At 42.9% G+C, this 16,806-nt stretch overlaps 1 protein-coding gene, 1 long non-coding RNA gene and 1 pseudogene across 8 annotated transcripts; 2 read left to right on the top strand and 1 right to left on the bottom strand.

Moving 5' to 3' along the window:
• Positions 1–4,916: 4,916 nt before the first annotated feature.
• Positions 4,917–9,632, top strand: LOC115679131 (pentatricopeptide repeat-containing protein At1g62350). Of its 7 annotated transcripts, none has more exons than XM_056309825.1 (5): positions 4,917–5,026; positions 6,958–6,994; positions 7,599–7,670; positions 7,822–8,184; positions 9,029–9,632. In XM_056309825.1, the coding sequence occupies exons 4-5, from the start codon at positions 7,840–7,842 to the stop codon at positions 9,443–9,445; spliced, it is 762 nt and encodes a 253-aa protein (XP_056165800.1). In that variant the 5' UTR covers positions 4,917–5,026; positions 6,958–6,994; positions 7,599–7,670; positions 7,822–7,839; the 3' UTR covers positions 9,446–9,632. The 7 variants fall into 7 exon arrangements, with proteins under 7 accessions (XP_056165800.1, XP_056165797.1, XP_056165798.1 ...); XM_056309822.1 differs by having other exon boundaries at positions 4,919–5,026; positions 7,822–8,202; positions 9,029–9,560; XM_056309823.1 differs by having other exon boundaries at positions 4,919–5,026; positions 7,811–8,202; positions 9,029–9,560.
• A 1,294-nt stretch (positions 9,633–10,926) lies between these two features.
• Positions 10,927–14,325, top strand: LOC115679060 (calcium-dependent protein kinase 17-like; annotated as a pseudogene).
• LOC130137602 (uncharacterized) lies at positions 14,307–15,980 on the bottom strand. The gene is made up of 2 exons (XR_008815987.1): positions 15,197–15,980; positions 14,307–15,120 (listed from the first exon to the last, which is right to left on the bottom strand). It is a non-coding gene; the product is annotated as an uncharacterized LOC130137602 (long non-coding RNA).
• Positions 15,981–16,806: the final 826 nt, after the last annotated feature.

Here is a 16,806-nt window from a genome sequence, read left to right as displayed (position 1 = left end):
TAATTTAATTAATTACCCTTAAACTTCTTGGGATTCCTAATTTAGGCCTTAGGGGTCAAAAAGTTGTTTGGTTAAAAGTTGGACCACCTTGTTTGTGTGGTTTATTTGAGAGTATACTTCAAAAGGGACAATTTTCGGTGTATTCTAGGAATTATTCACTTTGACATGCTAAGGATTAGTTTGTTTCGCAAAAAATAAATTACTTTCTAAAAATGGTCACCTGTAGCACTTACAAAAATCAATGAACGAAATTTTTTTTTATTATCAGCTAAAATATTTAGACATAAATTGTTATTGATATCGAAATATTCTTTATTAACTAATTATTTTGAGAGATATAAACGATTATTTTTAGGAATTTTTTTTTAAAATAATTTATTTTTCGTGAAACAAATGGACCCTAATAGAAGAATATCACTGTTGTTGTTTGAATTTCAACTTCATTGATAATAATACATCACACATTAGAATGAAGCCAAAATCGAGCGTTGCAAGATTTAAATTGAGTGAAAGATAAAAGTTTATTTAGACACGTCATGGGATTCGGGAATAATACCATTAAAATTCTCAAACTAGAACCCCATGTCACTTTTAAGCTCCGTTTGTTCGAAACAATAAATAATTTAGAAAATATTTTCTTAAAAATGATCATTTGTATCGTCTACAAAAATGAGTAAATGAAATTTTTATCATTGTTTACGGAGATATTTAGAAATAAATTACTTTCGATAAGGAAATCATTTTTTATCAACTAATTATTTTAGGCAATAAAAACGATCATTTTTAAGAAAATATTTTACAAATTATTAATTTTTCGCGAAACAAATGGAGCCTTTGGCTACGAATGATAATCATTTTGTTTCTTTGCTTTTTCTATTTTTCTGTTCCTGGGAATAGGTTTTGAACATAAATCCGTTTGGTAACGCAGTTTCATTTTTCTATTTTTAGAACAAATTTTATTTTTCATAAATATGTTTGGAACAGAAATGAGAAGTAAAATTTTTTTACTTTTCTATTTCTAGAACAAAAATTAAAAATAAAAATTATTCTTATCGCTCACCCTCGCTAGTCGATCGCCCGCCCACCGCTGGCTGCTACCCACCAGTCGTCTATTGCCTGCCAGCCGCCGTGGGCCACCACCTGCCTCCTCCCGCTGCCTCCCGCCGCCACCCTCCTGCCGCCGCCACCCACCTCTCGCCGCTACCCACCTGCCATTCGCCGCCTCTCGTTGCCATCCTCCTCTCGTTGCCGCTCACCTCTCGCCACCGCCCACTTGCCATTTGTCGCCTCCCCCCGTCCATCGGTTGTCGTGGCTTGCCACCCGCCGCCAACCGCCACCTTCACCACCACTGACCTGCCATTTGTCACCTCCTGCCATCCATCGGTCGTCGTGCCCCGATCCCGTCACCGCCCTCCTCCGGCCGTTGCCCGATGTCGCCCGACGTCGGTCACCTCTTGCCGTCATCCTCCGCATTGGCAACACCGCCGTCCTTCGCCGCCCACTCGCTAGTCGCAAAAGAGAGAAATTTTGTGTTGTTAATAAACAAATTTTTGTTTTGGGAATAGAAATTTTGTGTTGTTATCAAACGCGTAATTTTACTTAAAAACTCATCCATGAAATAGAAGTAGAAAAATCTATTTCTGGCCAGAAATTTATTTTTAAAACAGAATGGTTGTCATTTGCGCCCTTACTCTAAACTCATCCTTGATTTAAGGTCAAGTCTAGTCATTGCGGTGGTCATATTGCTCGTACTTCAAGAATAACCGAATCACCATTTCTATGAAGTAGACCAGGTGATCCGGGTCCGGGGTGGATCCATAAAATCAATGAACGATTTCCGGTTTCCATTTTGTGGAACCAAACCTTAGCGAATGGTTCCTCCCATTTTAGAACCGATCATCTATACTTTTAACAAATGATAAATTCAGGTTAGTGATATTAAATTTGAGATTTTTTACGATATGAAAATTAATTCAGGGTAAATATGTCATGGATATCATTTTTGGGATTTTTTATGAGACAAAATAATTTATGGTCAACATGGCATGTTATTTTTCAAAAATGATACTTCTACGAAACATTTACCTCATGCTATTTTTCATTTCACAAGAAAATCCAAATTTGTACCCCACCAAAATCTATCATGAGTTGGCATTCCGTGTAATGTCTAATTAAAACGCATACGTGTCAACATACATGAAAAAAACTACAAGACAGATTTGACGTGGAGATCGACCAATCCGACGTGTGTTGACCCGTGTCCATTTTAACTAGGGGTGTGCAAAAGAATTAGAACCGCTCGGACCGCCTAGACCCAGTGAGTACAAGTCTGGTTTCCGATTTTAAATGTGGAACTGCCCATTCGGACCGGACCGCTACTCTCTCCTTTCAGTGAAAGAAAGAAATCAAACCTTTTAGCTTTACTCCCCTTCCCTTCTCAACTCCTCGCTTCAGTCCTCCACCTCCTCGCGCACAGCAAACCCTAGCCCTCCTTCGCCTCATCTCGCTCTCACGTCACTTATCTCCCTCTCGCCTCTCGCTCTAGCCTCTCGATCGCCTCGCCGTAAGCCGGATCGTCGAGTCTCCGCCTTTCTGGTCGGTCAGTTCGCAAGTTTCCAGCTCTCTATTCTAGTTCAAGCTGTCTACTTGAGCTGTTTAGTTTTCATCATTGAGCATATTTTGGAATATGCAGAGGACCCACGATGAGAATATCGCTCGTACTTCTCATTGATGCTCCTTGCTTTGGTCAGTTGATTCGTTGCTCCTTGATTTAAGGTCAATTCTAGTCATTGCGGTGGTCATATTGCTCGCACTTCAAGAATCACCGAATCACCATTCCTACGAAGTAGATCGGTTGGTCTAGGTCCCGAGTGGATCCATAAAATCAATAAGAGATTTTCGGTTCCCATTTTGTGGAACCGGTCCTCAGTGGACGGTTCCTCCCTTCTTATAATCAATCACTCATAATTTTAACAAATAATAGATTCTAGTTAGCGATACTAAATTTGAGATTTTTTATGATATGAAAATTAATTCAGGGTAAATGTGTCATGGATATCGATTTAGATTTTTTAGTCAAATGAAAATTAATCTGCGGATTTGAGGCTTTTTAATGGTATTAACCTTGCTAAAAGTTACAAGTCAAAATGAAACGAGCCACGGGAGATACATAACAACATATAGGAAAGGTTCATTTAATGGGGTGATTTACGGTGTACCGAATATAACCAATTTTCAAATTCTGGACGCCAGCAAGCAAACGGTAACTAGTTTTGAAATTCTGGAGAATTTACCGCTGCTGCCGTCCGATGGGAAGCGTGCTTGTCTGGCGCGATCTCATTGGCCGGCCCGCCGCATCTTAGAACGAAGGCGGCTTCAGAGGAGCAATTTTACCCGCGGTAAAAAGAAGTCAAAACCCTTTTATCCGCGACGGACAGTGTAAAAGACAAGTCCTCCGAATTTACCGCCGCTCAATAAGATGCCGGGCTAGGACACGCGCTGTTTTGGGCGCGTGAGACGAATAGCATCACTGATCGTGGCCTTGCGAAATGGACAATTGTACTCGTCGAAAACAAGGATTAGTCATTCGAACAAAAAAACAAAAAAACAAGGATTAGTCACTTCCGAAGAAAAAGGAATCTTTGATTGGCGATTTGTTCTTTGAATTTGTGTAACATTTCGAGATGAATCTTCCCGTGTACACAAAATTGAATAAAAAAAAGATCGTTCAAAAAAGATGCCTGAGCGATGAAATATCGCCTCTCGAAATGAGCCGTGGAAATGGACGAAGAATCTCATTGTAGATTGACTTTTACGAGGTTTTCCAAATCTCAAGGTAAGTTAAAACAAGTTAACTTTGAGATTGAAAGTAAATTGAATAACGCCACATTAACTTGAAATATTGTGAAATTAGTGAGCCGGAGAGTCGATATGCTGAAAATAACCCAAAAAATGGACTAAGAATGCCCAAAAACATAGGTAATCGCCTGACTTTACCTAGAACCGGTCCGAATGGTGCCGATCTAGAATAGCATCGAATTGGTTGGAAAAGGGCAAAATCAGTCGGAAAAGGGCTGAACCGGTCGGAAATGCGACTGAATCGGTCCAGTCAGCAGGTCAGGCCGCTAAGCCATTGTCGCGGACGACGTCAGCCACATGGGGAGCGTCCGTAGGTGCATGGACCTCACATGCGGAGAGCAAAGTTGGCTCGTGCGGCCGCCGGAGGCGATGCAATTGAGTTAGTAGGGAGACTCGTCGAAGCTTTGAGGAGGCTGATGGTGGTCGTTGGTGGAAATGAGCCCGCGGAAATGGATGAAAGAAGCTCCCAAAGGCTCCGGCTCAGTGAATCGCCGGGGGTGGTGGAGCGTGCGGTGACGTTCGATCTCCGTTCTTGACGGGGTTTTTGGGTCTGACTCGCCGGAGGATGGCCGGGCGGCCGGTGGTGTTTATTTCGTGCAACAAGCACAGGAAATTGTGGGCATAACGCTCTCTCCATCAACAAAAGCTTTAACAGATTCGTGTGGTAGCTACGGTCATTCGTTCACAGCAAAAATTTAGCACGTGGTTCGTCCGAGGGCGGCGAATCCAATGGTGATGTCCGTTTCTCGAAATGAGCAGCTTAAGGTCGTGGATCAAGGGGCAAACGACATGCGTCCTTTGCGGAAATGGCCACTGAACAGACGGTCGAATCGGCTGGTGCACGACGCGGCCGGTGCAGTTAGTGTCGTAACGACCAAGCCGAGCAAACACAAGAACATAATATCTGTAAAAGCCCCTACATGAATGAATAGCACACCAAGAATGGAATTTTGTATTTCAGAAAGCACCAAGACCTCAATTTTCGTTCCATTTCACGCAGTCTCCCGCAATTAGACTAAAAAAATTCTAGCAAATGCACCCCCTCCCTAATCCCGCGGCGAAATAAAAAGTGGGGGGACTCGAAACTCGCTACCCGCGAGCGACCTCTCTCTCCGTCGACCGCCGCGAGCCAAACCCTCTTTCCGCGCCGCTGGCCGTCGCAGCCAGGTACACCCCACCCCCGCCCCGCTCTCTCTCTCTCTCTCTCTCTGCCCCCCCCACGCGCCGGCCCTAGCTCAAGGCGGGTCTCGTTCGATTGCCGCCGATTCCTGATCTTGCATTGAAGTGCTTCGAGTTTCCTTGCGCTCTCTGCGCGCGCGCGCTCGTGTGGGGAGGAGCTATAGCTTTTGTGCGCCGCTTCAGTGGCGAGACGAGGGAGGTTTTGTGGAGGAGCGCCGGGAATTTTTCTTGGAGTCTCCAATTGCTTTCTCGCCGGCGGCGAGCCGGTTCACCCGTGCTCCGTGGCGTTTCGGTTTTTTGCTTACACCGGTAGTTAGGGGTTTGGGCCCGTTGGGCGATTTTGAATCCGGGTCGAAGAAGGTGGAAGCATTCTCACCGAGCCTTCGGATATAAATTTCTGCTCGCTTACCATAGGGTTGTTGACGAGGAACGAATAGGGGGGTTTTTGTATTTGCTCGCGCTTTCGTATGCAGAGATTTATCGAGTTCTAGGTGTGACTTTTGAGGAATTGGCAAGAGATTTATCATGTTTCTTGCCAATTGATGCTTGTTCTCTGAATATTGGCGGGGTGCGATTGCTCGGCGCTTCGGTTTTCTTCGGGTTTTTCCGATTTAGCCGCCATCAGGGACTTGATTCATTGGTCAAATCTGTTTGGGGTTTGCACGAAGCTGTGCTTTCGCAGGATTCGGATGTGGGTTTCTGGCATGTTATTGAATACCATCTTGACTTTATCTCCAGTTTAAATGTAGAGTCGAACGTCTGAATCACCAGAATAGGTTCCAATTCCATAGGTTTTGCTGAAGGCTACGTCACAAAACAAACCTCGAGGCTTTTAGTGGTGTTTGGACATCTCAACGGTCTCGTCTACTCTCCTTGTTCGACATCTAGATTTGGTCCTTTTTTTCCCTCGTTAATTGATGTAAATAATGGCAGCTGCAAAGTTGATATTTCTAGTATGAGTGCTGGCTGTAGAGGCATCGATAGTTTTCAGAAGAAATGCTTTTGAACCTAGATTTGATTTAATTTCCTCTCAGACCTTTGTTTAATAGGATGACATGTTGCTCTTGTGAAGTGTGTCGTCTTCCACTTCTCAGAATTTTATCTATAGGTACCTAAAATAGATCCAAGATTGGTGATCTTTGTCTAGGATATTACTTGTTCGAACAGGAAAGAACATTCTTCTTTTCTCTTTCCCTTTTCCCCTGAAAAAGGATTTTCAAGAACATAATCTGTAAAATGTTCCATTGCTACTGCCTATTGGTGTGATAAGTAATTCAGTTGTTCTGTCCTTTTAAAACAATTTTCCATATCCCCGTAAAATGCCCTTTGTCACTGCGAAGTTCTGATGCTTCTAATTTCAAAAGCGCACTAAGCTATTCCGGTGGATGCTTCCGCATAACTATAATTTTGCAGGGTCCTGACTGATGCTGGCAATGCATGTTTATGCTGTTCTGTTTGCGAGATAAAGTTGCTGCTCATTACTATAGAATTCAAATCATAGCGTCCCAAACAGAAATAGAATACTCATCTATGGACATTGATAGGCTCTCTTTTTATGTCGTAGGTTGTGTAAATTGCCAAGTTCAATCACCAGTTTTTCCTCTATGTCCTAGAATATACCGGCTTTCAAGTAGATTTATCAATCACGAGTGACACTTTTAAATTGCTCCATTACTTATTGCATCCAATCTCTTCCTGAATTTTCTCAGCACAATCTTATTTCTGGAAGGGCTATTGATAGCTTGTGTTTAGTTGGAGTTTTGTTGAAGCACCAAAGTGAGATTATGTATGGTTGCTCATGTATTAATAGTTTTCTTGGTCTTTTCATTTGTATATGGAATTCAATTTTCTGAATGACTGTTGCTATTGATGGTTTAGTAGGTTCGGTTCTAACTTCTGCTACATTGAAGCTTTGGCAGGTGTTTAAGAGTGCCCCTCTTTTCATATCTTCAAAAGGTCAGTCAAGATAACAAGTTTTCTTTCATTAGGTTTAAGTATGTTTGTACTTGCACTTGCAATAATATACTTATTCTGAGGTGGGACTAATTATAAAAAGCATCTTCTTCATACATTGGAAGATGTATCATAAACATTGTATCGAAAATTTGATCAGTTAATAACTTCTCATAATCGATGAGCTAAACGATGACTAGTGGAAACAGAACAATATCATGAAGGAAAGTCAAATTGTTCTGACACAAATGTGAGTCTTGCGAATTTTGTTGGTAATTATTTAGCAGTAATCCTTGTAATTGGATAAATATGCACCTATACCCATCCTACTTTGATTGAAATAGACAAGGATGATGGTCTACTTGCTCCTTCGAGCAACTGTCAAGTTTGCTTGCACCACTTCATTTCTAAGTTCTGTTACTTGCTTATTACCTATATCATGATGTAAAGTGAGGATACACACTTTGTTTTTCCCATAATATGTTCATCATCTGCTGGTTATAATCTTATTCTGTCTTTTTCTTTAACAATATCGTATTATAACTTGATCTTTGCATATGCTTATATACCTCTACCGAGTACTGACAGGAGTGCCCAATATTTATAGGAATAGGCTGGAAGTCCTGGAAAAGCTGGTTTATCCTCACACCTCTTCTTGGTTTTCTTCAAAAATGATACTGTTAGTATCATTCACATTATTTAATGTGAAGTATCTCATTGTAGATTGACTTTTCTGAGGTTTTCCAAATCCTGAACTTAAAAAAGCCCAAAACATATCTCAAACATAACACTTTTTAGTAAAGTTTGACATGTCCTAAGTCCTCTTGCAGTTCTGATGACTTCCATTGATGTTGAACCTCGCTTCTCATCTTCTTCTTCGACGAAGAACAGCTTTGCAGAATCAACATTTGCTTTTCCACAACAATCTCGTGAAGCATCGCTTACTGTCGTTGCTGTTGTTGTCGCCGCAAACACAGCAGATATCGCAGTATGTGAGGACAACCTCGAGTCCTAGCCTGTCAATATGGAGGAGGAAGAAGGAGATCGGGAAAGAGGGTTTGATTGTGGCCAAGGAGCTCAAGCGTCTCCAATCCAACCCAGTCCGGCTCGACCGGTTCATCAAGTCCCACGTCTCGCGGCTGCTCAAGTCCGACCTAGTCTCTGTCCTTGCCGAGTTCCAGAGGCAGGATCAGGTCTTTCTCTGCATGAAGGTTTGTCATTTTTGTTCACTTGGTATTGGATTTGGCGCATTGTTTTAGTTGATAACTGGACTGGTCTTGAGATCAGAGAGGCAAAAGCAGATGCAGATAGATTAGGGAGGCCAAAATAACAAATGGAAAATCTTAGCTTGGAAGGGAAAATAAAGAACTTTTATGTGAACTTTCAATGGTTATAGAATATATTACTTAAATGTGCACCGAGCACCTAGTAATTGGGGGCCGCGACCAGGGGACGACAATCCTGACAGCTCCTTTTGGTCTGTTTTCAGAGGAGAGACAATATAAGGTGGTTGAACCTGCAGTCAACTTCCTGTTTGTTGATAAGAGAAGTGATGGAAGGTGTTTAATTTTCATATTGTCTGTAAGATTCAATATGAATGAGATGCTAAGACGCTAGATGGTCATGTCCCGTGAAGGTGATCATTAGTTTTAGCTACTTTCTGTGCGGTGAAGTTTTCATTTTGACAACTGGAGAATCATTCTGTCCTTTGTCACTTGAGTGGTCTTTCCAACTTCTTGTGAAACTCTGTGCAAGATTTAATACGTTGTCAGACAAAGGTTGCCTGGATAAAGGTCAAACATACAAGGTTCAGTGTACTTGTCGGTGGAATATTAGCAACTGCTTGATCATTGTAACTGCCTCGAACTAGCCAGGCCATGATAACCGTTTGACTACAGTATTGCTGAGCGATGTTGTCCCTATGATAGAATCATCGAATGTCACTGGTGTTTGCATTGTGTTTATTTTTATTTTTTTTCATGTTAAAAGAGAACATATTTGATTGGGATTTTAGCGATGTCTTATATGTTTTTTCAGTTGTATAATGTGGTGCGCAAAGAGATATGGTACCGGCCGGACATGTTTTTCTACAGGGACATGCTGATGATGCTCGCAAGGAACAAAAATGTGCATGAGTTGAGGCGTGTGTGGGAAGATCTGAAAAGGGAGGAAGTTCTGTTTGATCAGCACACTTTTGGGGACATAATGAGGGCCTTCTTGGATAGCGGACTGCCCTCGGAGGCTATGGAGATATACGACGAAATGAGACAGTCTCCTGATCCTCCACTCTCGCTGCCTTTCCGCGTGATATTGAAAGGGCTTATTCCGTACCCAGAATTGAGAGAGAGGGTGAAGGACGACTTCCTGGAGCTCTTTCCGAGCATGATTGTGTACGACCCACCTGAAGACTTGTTCGAAGATGAAGAATTGATAAAGGAGAGTGAAGATGATTAGAGGCGCTCTTCATGAAGTGGTGTTATATATCTTTGGACTCATCACTCCTTTTTCTTATTTACAGAATGAGTCTTCCTAAGGTACTCTCATTGCTCGATTTCATCCTTTTAACTAACACTCGTGTCAACGGATTGTCTTCCTGGAATTTTCTAATTCCGTTTGGTAGAAAACGATAACTTTTGTTCTCTCTTGAGTGTCATTTTGGTAATAGCTTTTGATTTTCATCTTTGCGTTGATGTAAAATGGAAAGTAGTTCATTGTAAAGAACTGCTTCTCTTCTGCGTCTTCTGAAAATCTGTTGCCTGCGGCGGTGGCGGCCAACCACTAGGTGCTCGGTGCACATTTTAGTGGTAATTTACTACAACCATTTGAACTTCATATAAAACTATTCTGTTTTGCCCCTCCATGCTAGGGTTTATAATTTATTTCGTCTCCCTAATCTAAGGATCTGCGTCCGCTACTACCTCTCTAAACTCAAGACCGGTTTTGATCATTGGCTAAAATACTCTCGAAATGCTCCGAATCCAATTCCAAATGAACAAAAACCGATGAACCTTCGTGAGACCCGATCCTTTCCTCTGGAACTCAGTGAGGACAGCAAAAAGGTTGGACTTCTCTTTTTTTTGGGTCGGAGGTTGGACTTGAGCAGCCACGAGAAGTGGGGATTTGAACTAGTCGAGCCAGATCGGGTCGGATGGGAGATGCTTGAGCTCCTCAACCGCAATGAAGCTCTTTCCCGGATCTCCTACTTCTTCCTCCGTATCGATAATCAAGGGCTCGAGCTTGACATCGAGGTCATCCTTGCATGCTGTGAAATCTGCTGCCTTTGCAGTGACGAGCAGCAACGCAAACAAGCGAACGAGTGATGTTGCGCGAGGCTGTTGTGGAAAAGCAAGTGTTGAGTCCGGGAAGTGGTTCCTTGAGACAATGAACGTGTTCTGATCAAGTCGAGACGCGAATAAACGAAGTTCTTCGCGTGCCAAGTCACTTGATTTACAAGAAACTGGATATGAAAACTTCGATTATCAACATTGTTTAAAGTAGAAAACCAATAAAGAAATGAGGACGGGTCACGCTATATTAGCACGTGTCATGCTTGAAATGCATTCTAGCCCTTTGTTTTTTTTCCTTTTTCTTTTTTGAAGTTTAGGATTGCTAAAAAGAGATAATCATTTTCCCCAAATCTAAGGACAAGTTTTCATTGAGAATGGAAATATATTCCGTCAATTTTGAAACAATTCAAGCGCCAAACAATAAAGCAAATATTCCCTCCCGCGGTAAGTTTTTCGCGAAATAACTGGTCGTTAAAATTCGGGATTGAAGAGTAAAGATATTCGACTTTCGCTACTAAGATAAAAGTTGGAAACCAAGATTGCAGTTCTCGCCGAATACACGATTTGAACCCGGAGGGGAAAAGCTTGTCCTAACCGTTGATGAGCGGCCCCAGAAATTACAAAATACCGTTAGTTTTCTCAACCATTTGCCCTGACGAAAAACCTTTACCCTTCAAGAATTGCCCGACTCTTCGCTTCCAAACACGCAAGAACCCTTCATTGTCCCCTAGCCCCATCTCTCCTCAGCTGCAATCTTTCCCTTTCTTGATTTTTTTTTCCTTTCTTTTTCTCTTGATCCTGGACAATCCTTTCCTTAATGGAATCTAGATCGACTTATCCGAAGGAAAGATTAAAAGTCCAAATTTGACCCGACACCGTCCGGTTCCTGCCTGGTCATCGCGTCGCCGCCGCCAGCATGGGCAACCGCTGCTCGGGGGGCATTGGTCGCGGTGCCCCGAAGGGGAACCTACAGAAAGTGGGGTCTGCCACGGAGAACGCGAGCAATCCAGAGGGCAAAGCCGCCCCGAACGATAATGTGTCTGTCCCGCCAAAGTTGGCAACCCCTAATTCCAAGCCCTCCAAGCTGGCCCCGCTTGGCCCCGTCCTCAACCGGCCGATGGAGGACGTCAGGGCTGTGTACTTGATAGGGAAAGAGCTTGGCCGGGGACAGTTCGGCGTCACGTACTCGTGTACCGACAAGGCGACCGGTGAGCAGCTCGCTTGCAAGACGATCGCCAAGAGGAAGCTCGTGAGCAAGGAGGACATCGAGGATGTGAGGAGGGAAGTCCAGATCATCACCACTTGACTGGCCAGCCCAACATTGTGGAGCTGAAGGGGGCTTATGAGGACAAGCACTCGGTTCACTTGGTGATGGAGCTGTGCGCTGGCGGGGAGCTGTTCGACCGGATCATAGCCAAGGGGAATTACACGGAGCGTGCCGCTGCGTCGCTGCTCAGGACAATCGTTCAGATTGTGCACACGTGTCACTCTATGGGGGTCATTCATCGGGACCTCAATCCCGAGAATTTCCTTCTGTTGAACAAAAACGAGGACTCGCCACTTAAGGCCACCGATTTCGGTCTATCAGTGTTCTTCAAGCCAGGTTGGCCTCTTAATCCTCTAGTCACATTTTACATGTTCCTGATGAAAGCTAATGATTTCCAAAGTGGGAAAGATAGCGAATTTCTGGTTTGCTCAGGCCCTAGTAGATGGTCCTCTAGCTAATCAGTGCTAGAATGACCGGTTTTCCATTCGCTGAGCGTGGCTAATTAGAGAAGCAAGTTTGACATTAGCTCGTTTTGTTGTTCTTTGGGCAGGAAATACATTTCAAGATGTAGTTGGAAGTGCATATTACATTGCACCGGAAGTTCTGAAGACGAAATATGGACCAGAGGCTGACATTTGGAGTGTCGGCGTGATGCTATATATTCTTCTCTGTGGAGTTCCCCCTTTTTGGGCACGTAAAGATGGCCATTGTCAATTTCCATTGTTTCCTGTTCTTTTTGTCCATTTCACATCTTAAACTAATTAATTTCAAGACTGTCTGACTGAGTCGGCAATCAGTTCTAGGAATAAGAATTTCTCGTTATGATGCTTAAAATGAGATGCTTTGCATGGACAGAGTCAGAAACCGGGATTTTCAATGCGATCTTACGTGGCCACATTGATTTTAGCAGTGATCCGTGGCCATCGATCTCGCCGGGGGCAAAAGATCTCATCCGCAAGATGTTGAACTCCGACCCTGAGCAGCGGCTAACGGCTTTTGAAGTTCTTAGTAAGTATTTTTGCGAAGGAATGTTTTGATTTTCAGTAAGTTTATATATGCTGCAACTGCAAGAATCAGGGTTAGAAATATTTCGACACTGTCTTGTTCTAATGACATTATATTCTGAGGAATCGCCAAACATTTTAATAGATCACCCATGGATTAAGAAGGATGGAGAAGCACCCGATACCCTTCTCAACAATGCGGTGTTGGATCGCCTCAAGCAATTCAGAGCGATGAACAAGTTCAAGAAAGTAGCTCTTCGGGTACTAATTGAGTGATTGACGGAAAGAGGGTGCCAAATTACCAAATTGAGAGGCTAGATGTTTCTGCTAGTACTGATCCTTAGATTCTCTAAATGCAACACAATAGGTCATCGCTGGATGTCTTTCAGAGGAAGAGATAAGAGGATTGAAGGAGATGTTCAGGGGCATGGATACCGACAACAGCGGTACAATAACACTAGAGGAGTTGAAGCAAGGGCTCTTGAAGCAAGGGACAAAGCTGTCGGAGTACGAAGTTAAACAATTGATGGAAGCTGTAAGTCAACTCTATTTTATTTGTCAATATTTCGGCATCCCTGGAGACTAATCACGTCGAATAAGGGGGCTACAATTATTCATGCAACCGGAATACATGTTCGCATGCATAAACATGCTAATACCTTCTCTTCTCTCTGTTTTTCTGTTTCCTTGGATGAAGGCCGATGCTGATGGTGATGGAACCATAAACTACGATGAGTTTATTACAGCAACGATGCACATGAACCGGATGGACAGACAAGAGCATCTTTACACGGCCTTCCAGTTTTTCGATAAAGACAATAGCGGGTATGAGTCGTAAGAAGGTTTATATAAGTGCATTTCAATGTCCAACCACAAGAACAGTACAGGCTCATTGCTATGTGTAAGTTTAAGTGAGTGAAACCCACAAAAAACTACTGCTAAGTCTTTTATAGAACCAATGAAAAACATTTGTATCTTGTATGTTTTATAGATCAAGCATCGAATGTTGCTTTTGGATGCAGCAAAAGTTACAGAAGGTTATAATCTCGCAGATTATAGTTGAACTCTTTTAATGATGCGTACAGGTATATTACAACAGAGGAACTTGAACAAGCTCTTCGAGAATACGGCATGCACGACGGAAGGGACATCAAAGAAATCATTTCGGAAGTTGATGCCGACAATGAAAGTCGCAAAAAACACATTGATCGTTGCATTGACTATGCAAAAACTCTCGATCGCTCTCTGTTTGAGTACTTATGACATGCGATTCTTACGGGATGGCCGAATCAATTACGACGAGTTTGTTGCAATGATGAGAAAGGGGAATCCAGAAGTGAATCCGAAGAAGCAATGCGATGTATTTGTCTGACGATGTAATTTCGGAAAAACGTAATGAAAAAAGAACAAAAATCTCATCCTTTTGAACCCTAATGTATCTTTTTGTTTCAGCTGGAGTAGTTCGTGGACCATTAAAGCTGACATTTTGATAATACAGGGCGTTACATGTACACATCACTGCTTTAAAGGGAAGAACTTGGGAGGATACATGGTGGCTAGATGCGGGCTCAGCAATGCATACGTTGTTAGGGGAGTTTCTGAGTCAAAGCTGTACATTCTCATCCTTGTTATTCTCCAAGAGTTTTATCCAACATTTTTAAGGTTCGCTTGTAAGGTAGGAGAAATTGTTCGTATGCTAAATGCAACGTGTGGTTGGCAGTGACGCGGGTGAAAATAAGCTAAGTGCGCGCAAATGAGAACCTTTTCAAATTCAAATATGAAGTTGATTGGGATGCATACCATTTGAGGCCGAATGACCGAATGGTCAAAATATAGAAAACCCTTGTAGCTAATTCATGGAACACTATATAAAATGTGAGCGGCCGGTCTTCACTACAAGTTGAGAGAATTTGTTGGGCAGAACTTAAAGGAGCTACAAACTCTGGTTTCAAGTTCTGTAATGGCGCAATGAACAAGAAGACGACTGAAAGAGGGAAGGTTTGAGACAGCCTTGGGTTCTTGCGCGGGTCACTGAAATAATGCAGTAGGGCCCGTACGACGGGGCGTCGCATCATCATTTCAATAGCTGATCTTTCCCCATTTGGTCCGATCCATCATCGATCGCGGTCTCGCGTTTGAGATGGGCAGAGGCCATTCGCAATGCACGGCGAGAATCGTGGAGGAGGACGGTGGTAGATGGACACGCGCGTGCATGTTCCGTCAACTAACTCCAACCGTTGGCTGTCCAGGAGAAAGCGGTCGCTCTTGCGCGGGTCACTGAAATAATGCAGCCGGGTCCGTATGAATTTCAATGGCTGATCTTTTCCCATCTGGTCTGATCCATCATCGATCGCGGTCTCGCGTTTGAGACGGGCAGAGGCTATTCGCAAAGCACGCTGAGAATCGTGGAGGAGGACGGTGGCAGATGGACACGCGCGTGCATGTTCCGTCAACTAACTCTGACCGTCGGCTGTCCAGGAGAAAGCGGTCGGCTCTTTTCGCTTGGGCTCCATCGAGTCGAGACGTCATCGTGTGTTCTCTCTTCGGATATCGCGACATCGTTACGATAATCTATCACATGCAACGCAAGGATGGAGAGAGGCACGAGGAAAACAGCCAATGGATCGTGGGACTCTTGTTAGGTTACCTGTCGTCCTCCGTTGAATAATTTAAAGCTTCAGGTCACGTCCGAGATTCGACGCCCGACACATGCTAACCTGATTGGCTTGTCAATCCAAAACGCTCCTTTCGCTGCACATCCCACTGCATCCAGCTGCACATGCGCCGCAAAAGCTTACTTCGGATCAAGCGTCACTGTGTTCTCGAAGCTCCGGATTTTTTCCTCGATGACAAAGCACAGAATCAAAAGCTTTGCCTTTGCGAAGATATCTTGCCTCACTGGTATATTTCTGCCCACTGCTTCATCATTTTAATTTTCGGGATATGTAGTCATAGCTGCATAGAACTCAAAGAACCGACACATCGCATAAGGGGACGGTTGCCGGGTGATACAGGCCAACACTGACGAGGTCGTCGGTTCTTTAAGTAGGCGAGTCTGTGACATTGCAAGCCCCAGAACAGTTGGAAATTGCCCTATAGAGTGATTAATAAGTTAAACACCTACCTCAAATGGCCACCATCTCGCCGGGTACTTCTACAAATGATGACCGTTGCATTATGAATGAACCAATCTTGATTGATTATTGAAAACCTTTGAGGTGTTTGCGAAATACGACATTTTCTATAGGGGGTAAGATAAATTGCATTTGAGTACGATGTTTTTAGGACAACATATCGGTCCCTCAAGGGATCATAGAAACCCTTCGTGTGTGGTAACTTCGGATACTCTTTTTAAGGGTTTACTGCATTTGCCATTTACACAAAAGGAAACAATCAAATAAAAGGCAGAAAAATAAAAAAAAAATGAAGCAAAGAAATATTCAATAACGCTAGCGAAACCATTGTTCTGGTCAAGTATTACGTTGAATTTCCAACAAAATCTTGCTAGAGTTATCCTCACTCAATGAACAATTTGTACTCTCTCTCTTTCAACGTACATGTACGATTTTTATTTTTAGGACGTAATTTAATTCCATAGACAGGTTGATACTTCCTTTCTGAAATTACAAGTGCAAATCTTTTTTTTTCAGAATGACGATGTATATTATCCTCAAGTGCTAATTTTCTAATGAACTCGAAAAATTAAATAGTTAGGTTAATTGAAGTCTCGGGAATGACCCAAAAAGCTGATCTGTTTATTTATTTATTTTTGTATCCTCGGCAAAACTTCCCATAAGGTCCCCTGAGATTTTTCTCTCAGTACAAAAAAGTCTAATTAAGATCGGATTAGGGTTTATGCAAAACTTCCCATCAGGTCCCTTGCATTGCGGTCTCTCTAAGTCATCACACTAATGATATGATTACTTGTCAGACCATATAAAACGCATGACCGAGGCAAACCACATGAAGGAATTCATCTCGGGCACAACAGCCACAGTGCAAATCGTGGCGAATCGTATTAGGTTAAGTAATTTTCGCTTATAATAGTAATCAACACGTGGCGCTGTAGCAATCACATCGGTGAAGAGTCAACGACAAGGCTTCTTATCTAACTAATGAAATTATTGTTTTGTAATAAGCAAGTTGTAAAGTGGAATTACTGATGAAATATAAACTAAATCGCCATCTCAATCATGAGCTCAGCTAAATCAACCGGCCACTTCTTTGTCTTGTCATTGTCGCTAATATTTATACCTA

Source organism: Syzygium oleosum, unplaced genomic scaffold, assembly GCF_021117445.2.
Source record: "Syzygium oleosum isolate NSW1041296 unplaced genomic scaffold, Sole_v2.1 Sole_v2.03, whole genome shotgun sequence".
In the NCBI taxonomy this organism is placed as follows: Eukaryota; Viridiplantae; Streptophyta; class Magnoliopsida; order Myrtales; family Myrtaceae; genus Syzygium; species Syzygium oleosum.
The sequence above is the reverse complement of the archived record's forward strand: the minus strand, read 5'-3'. Positions and strand labels throughout refer to the sequence as shown.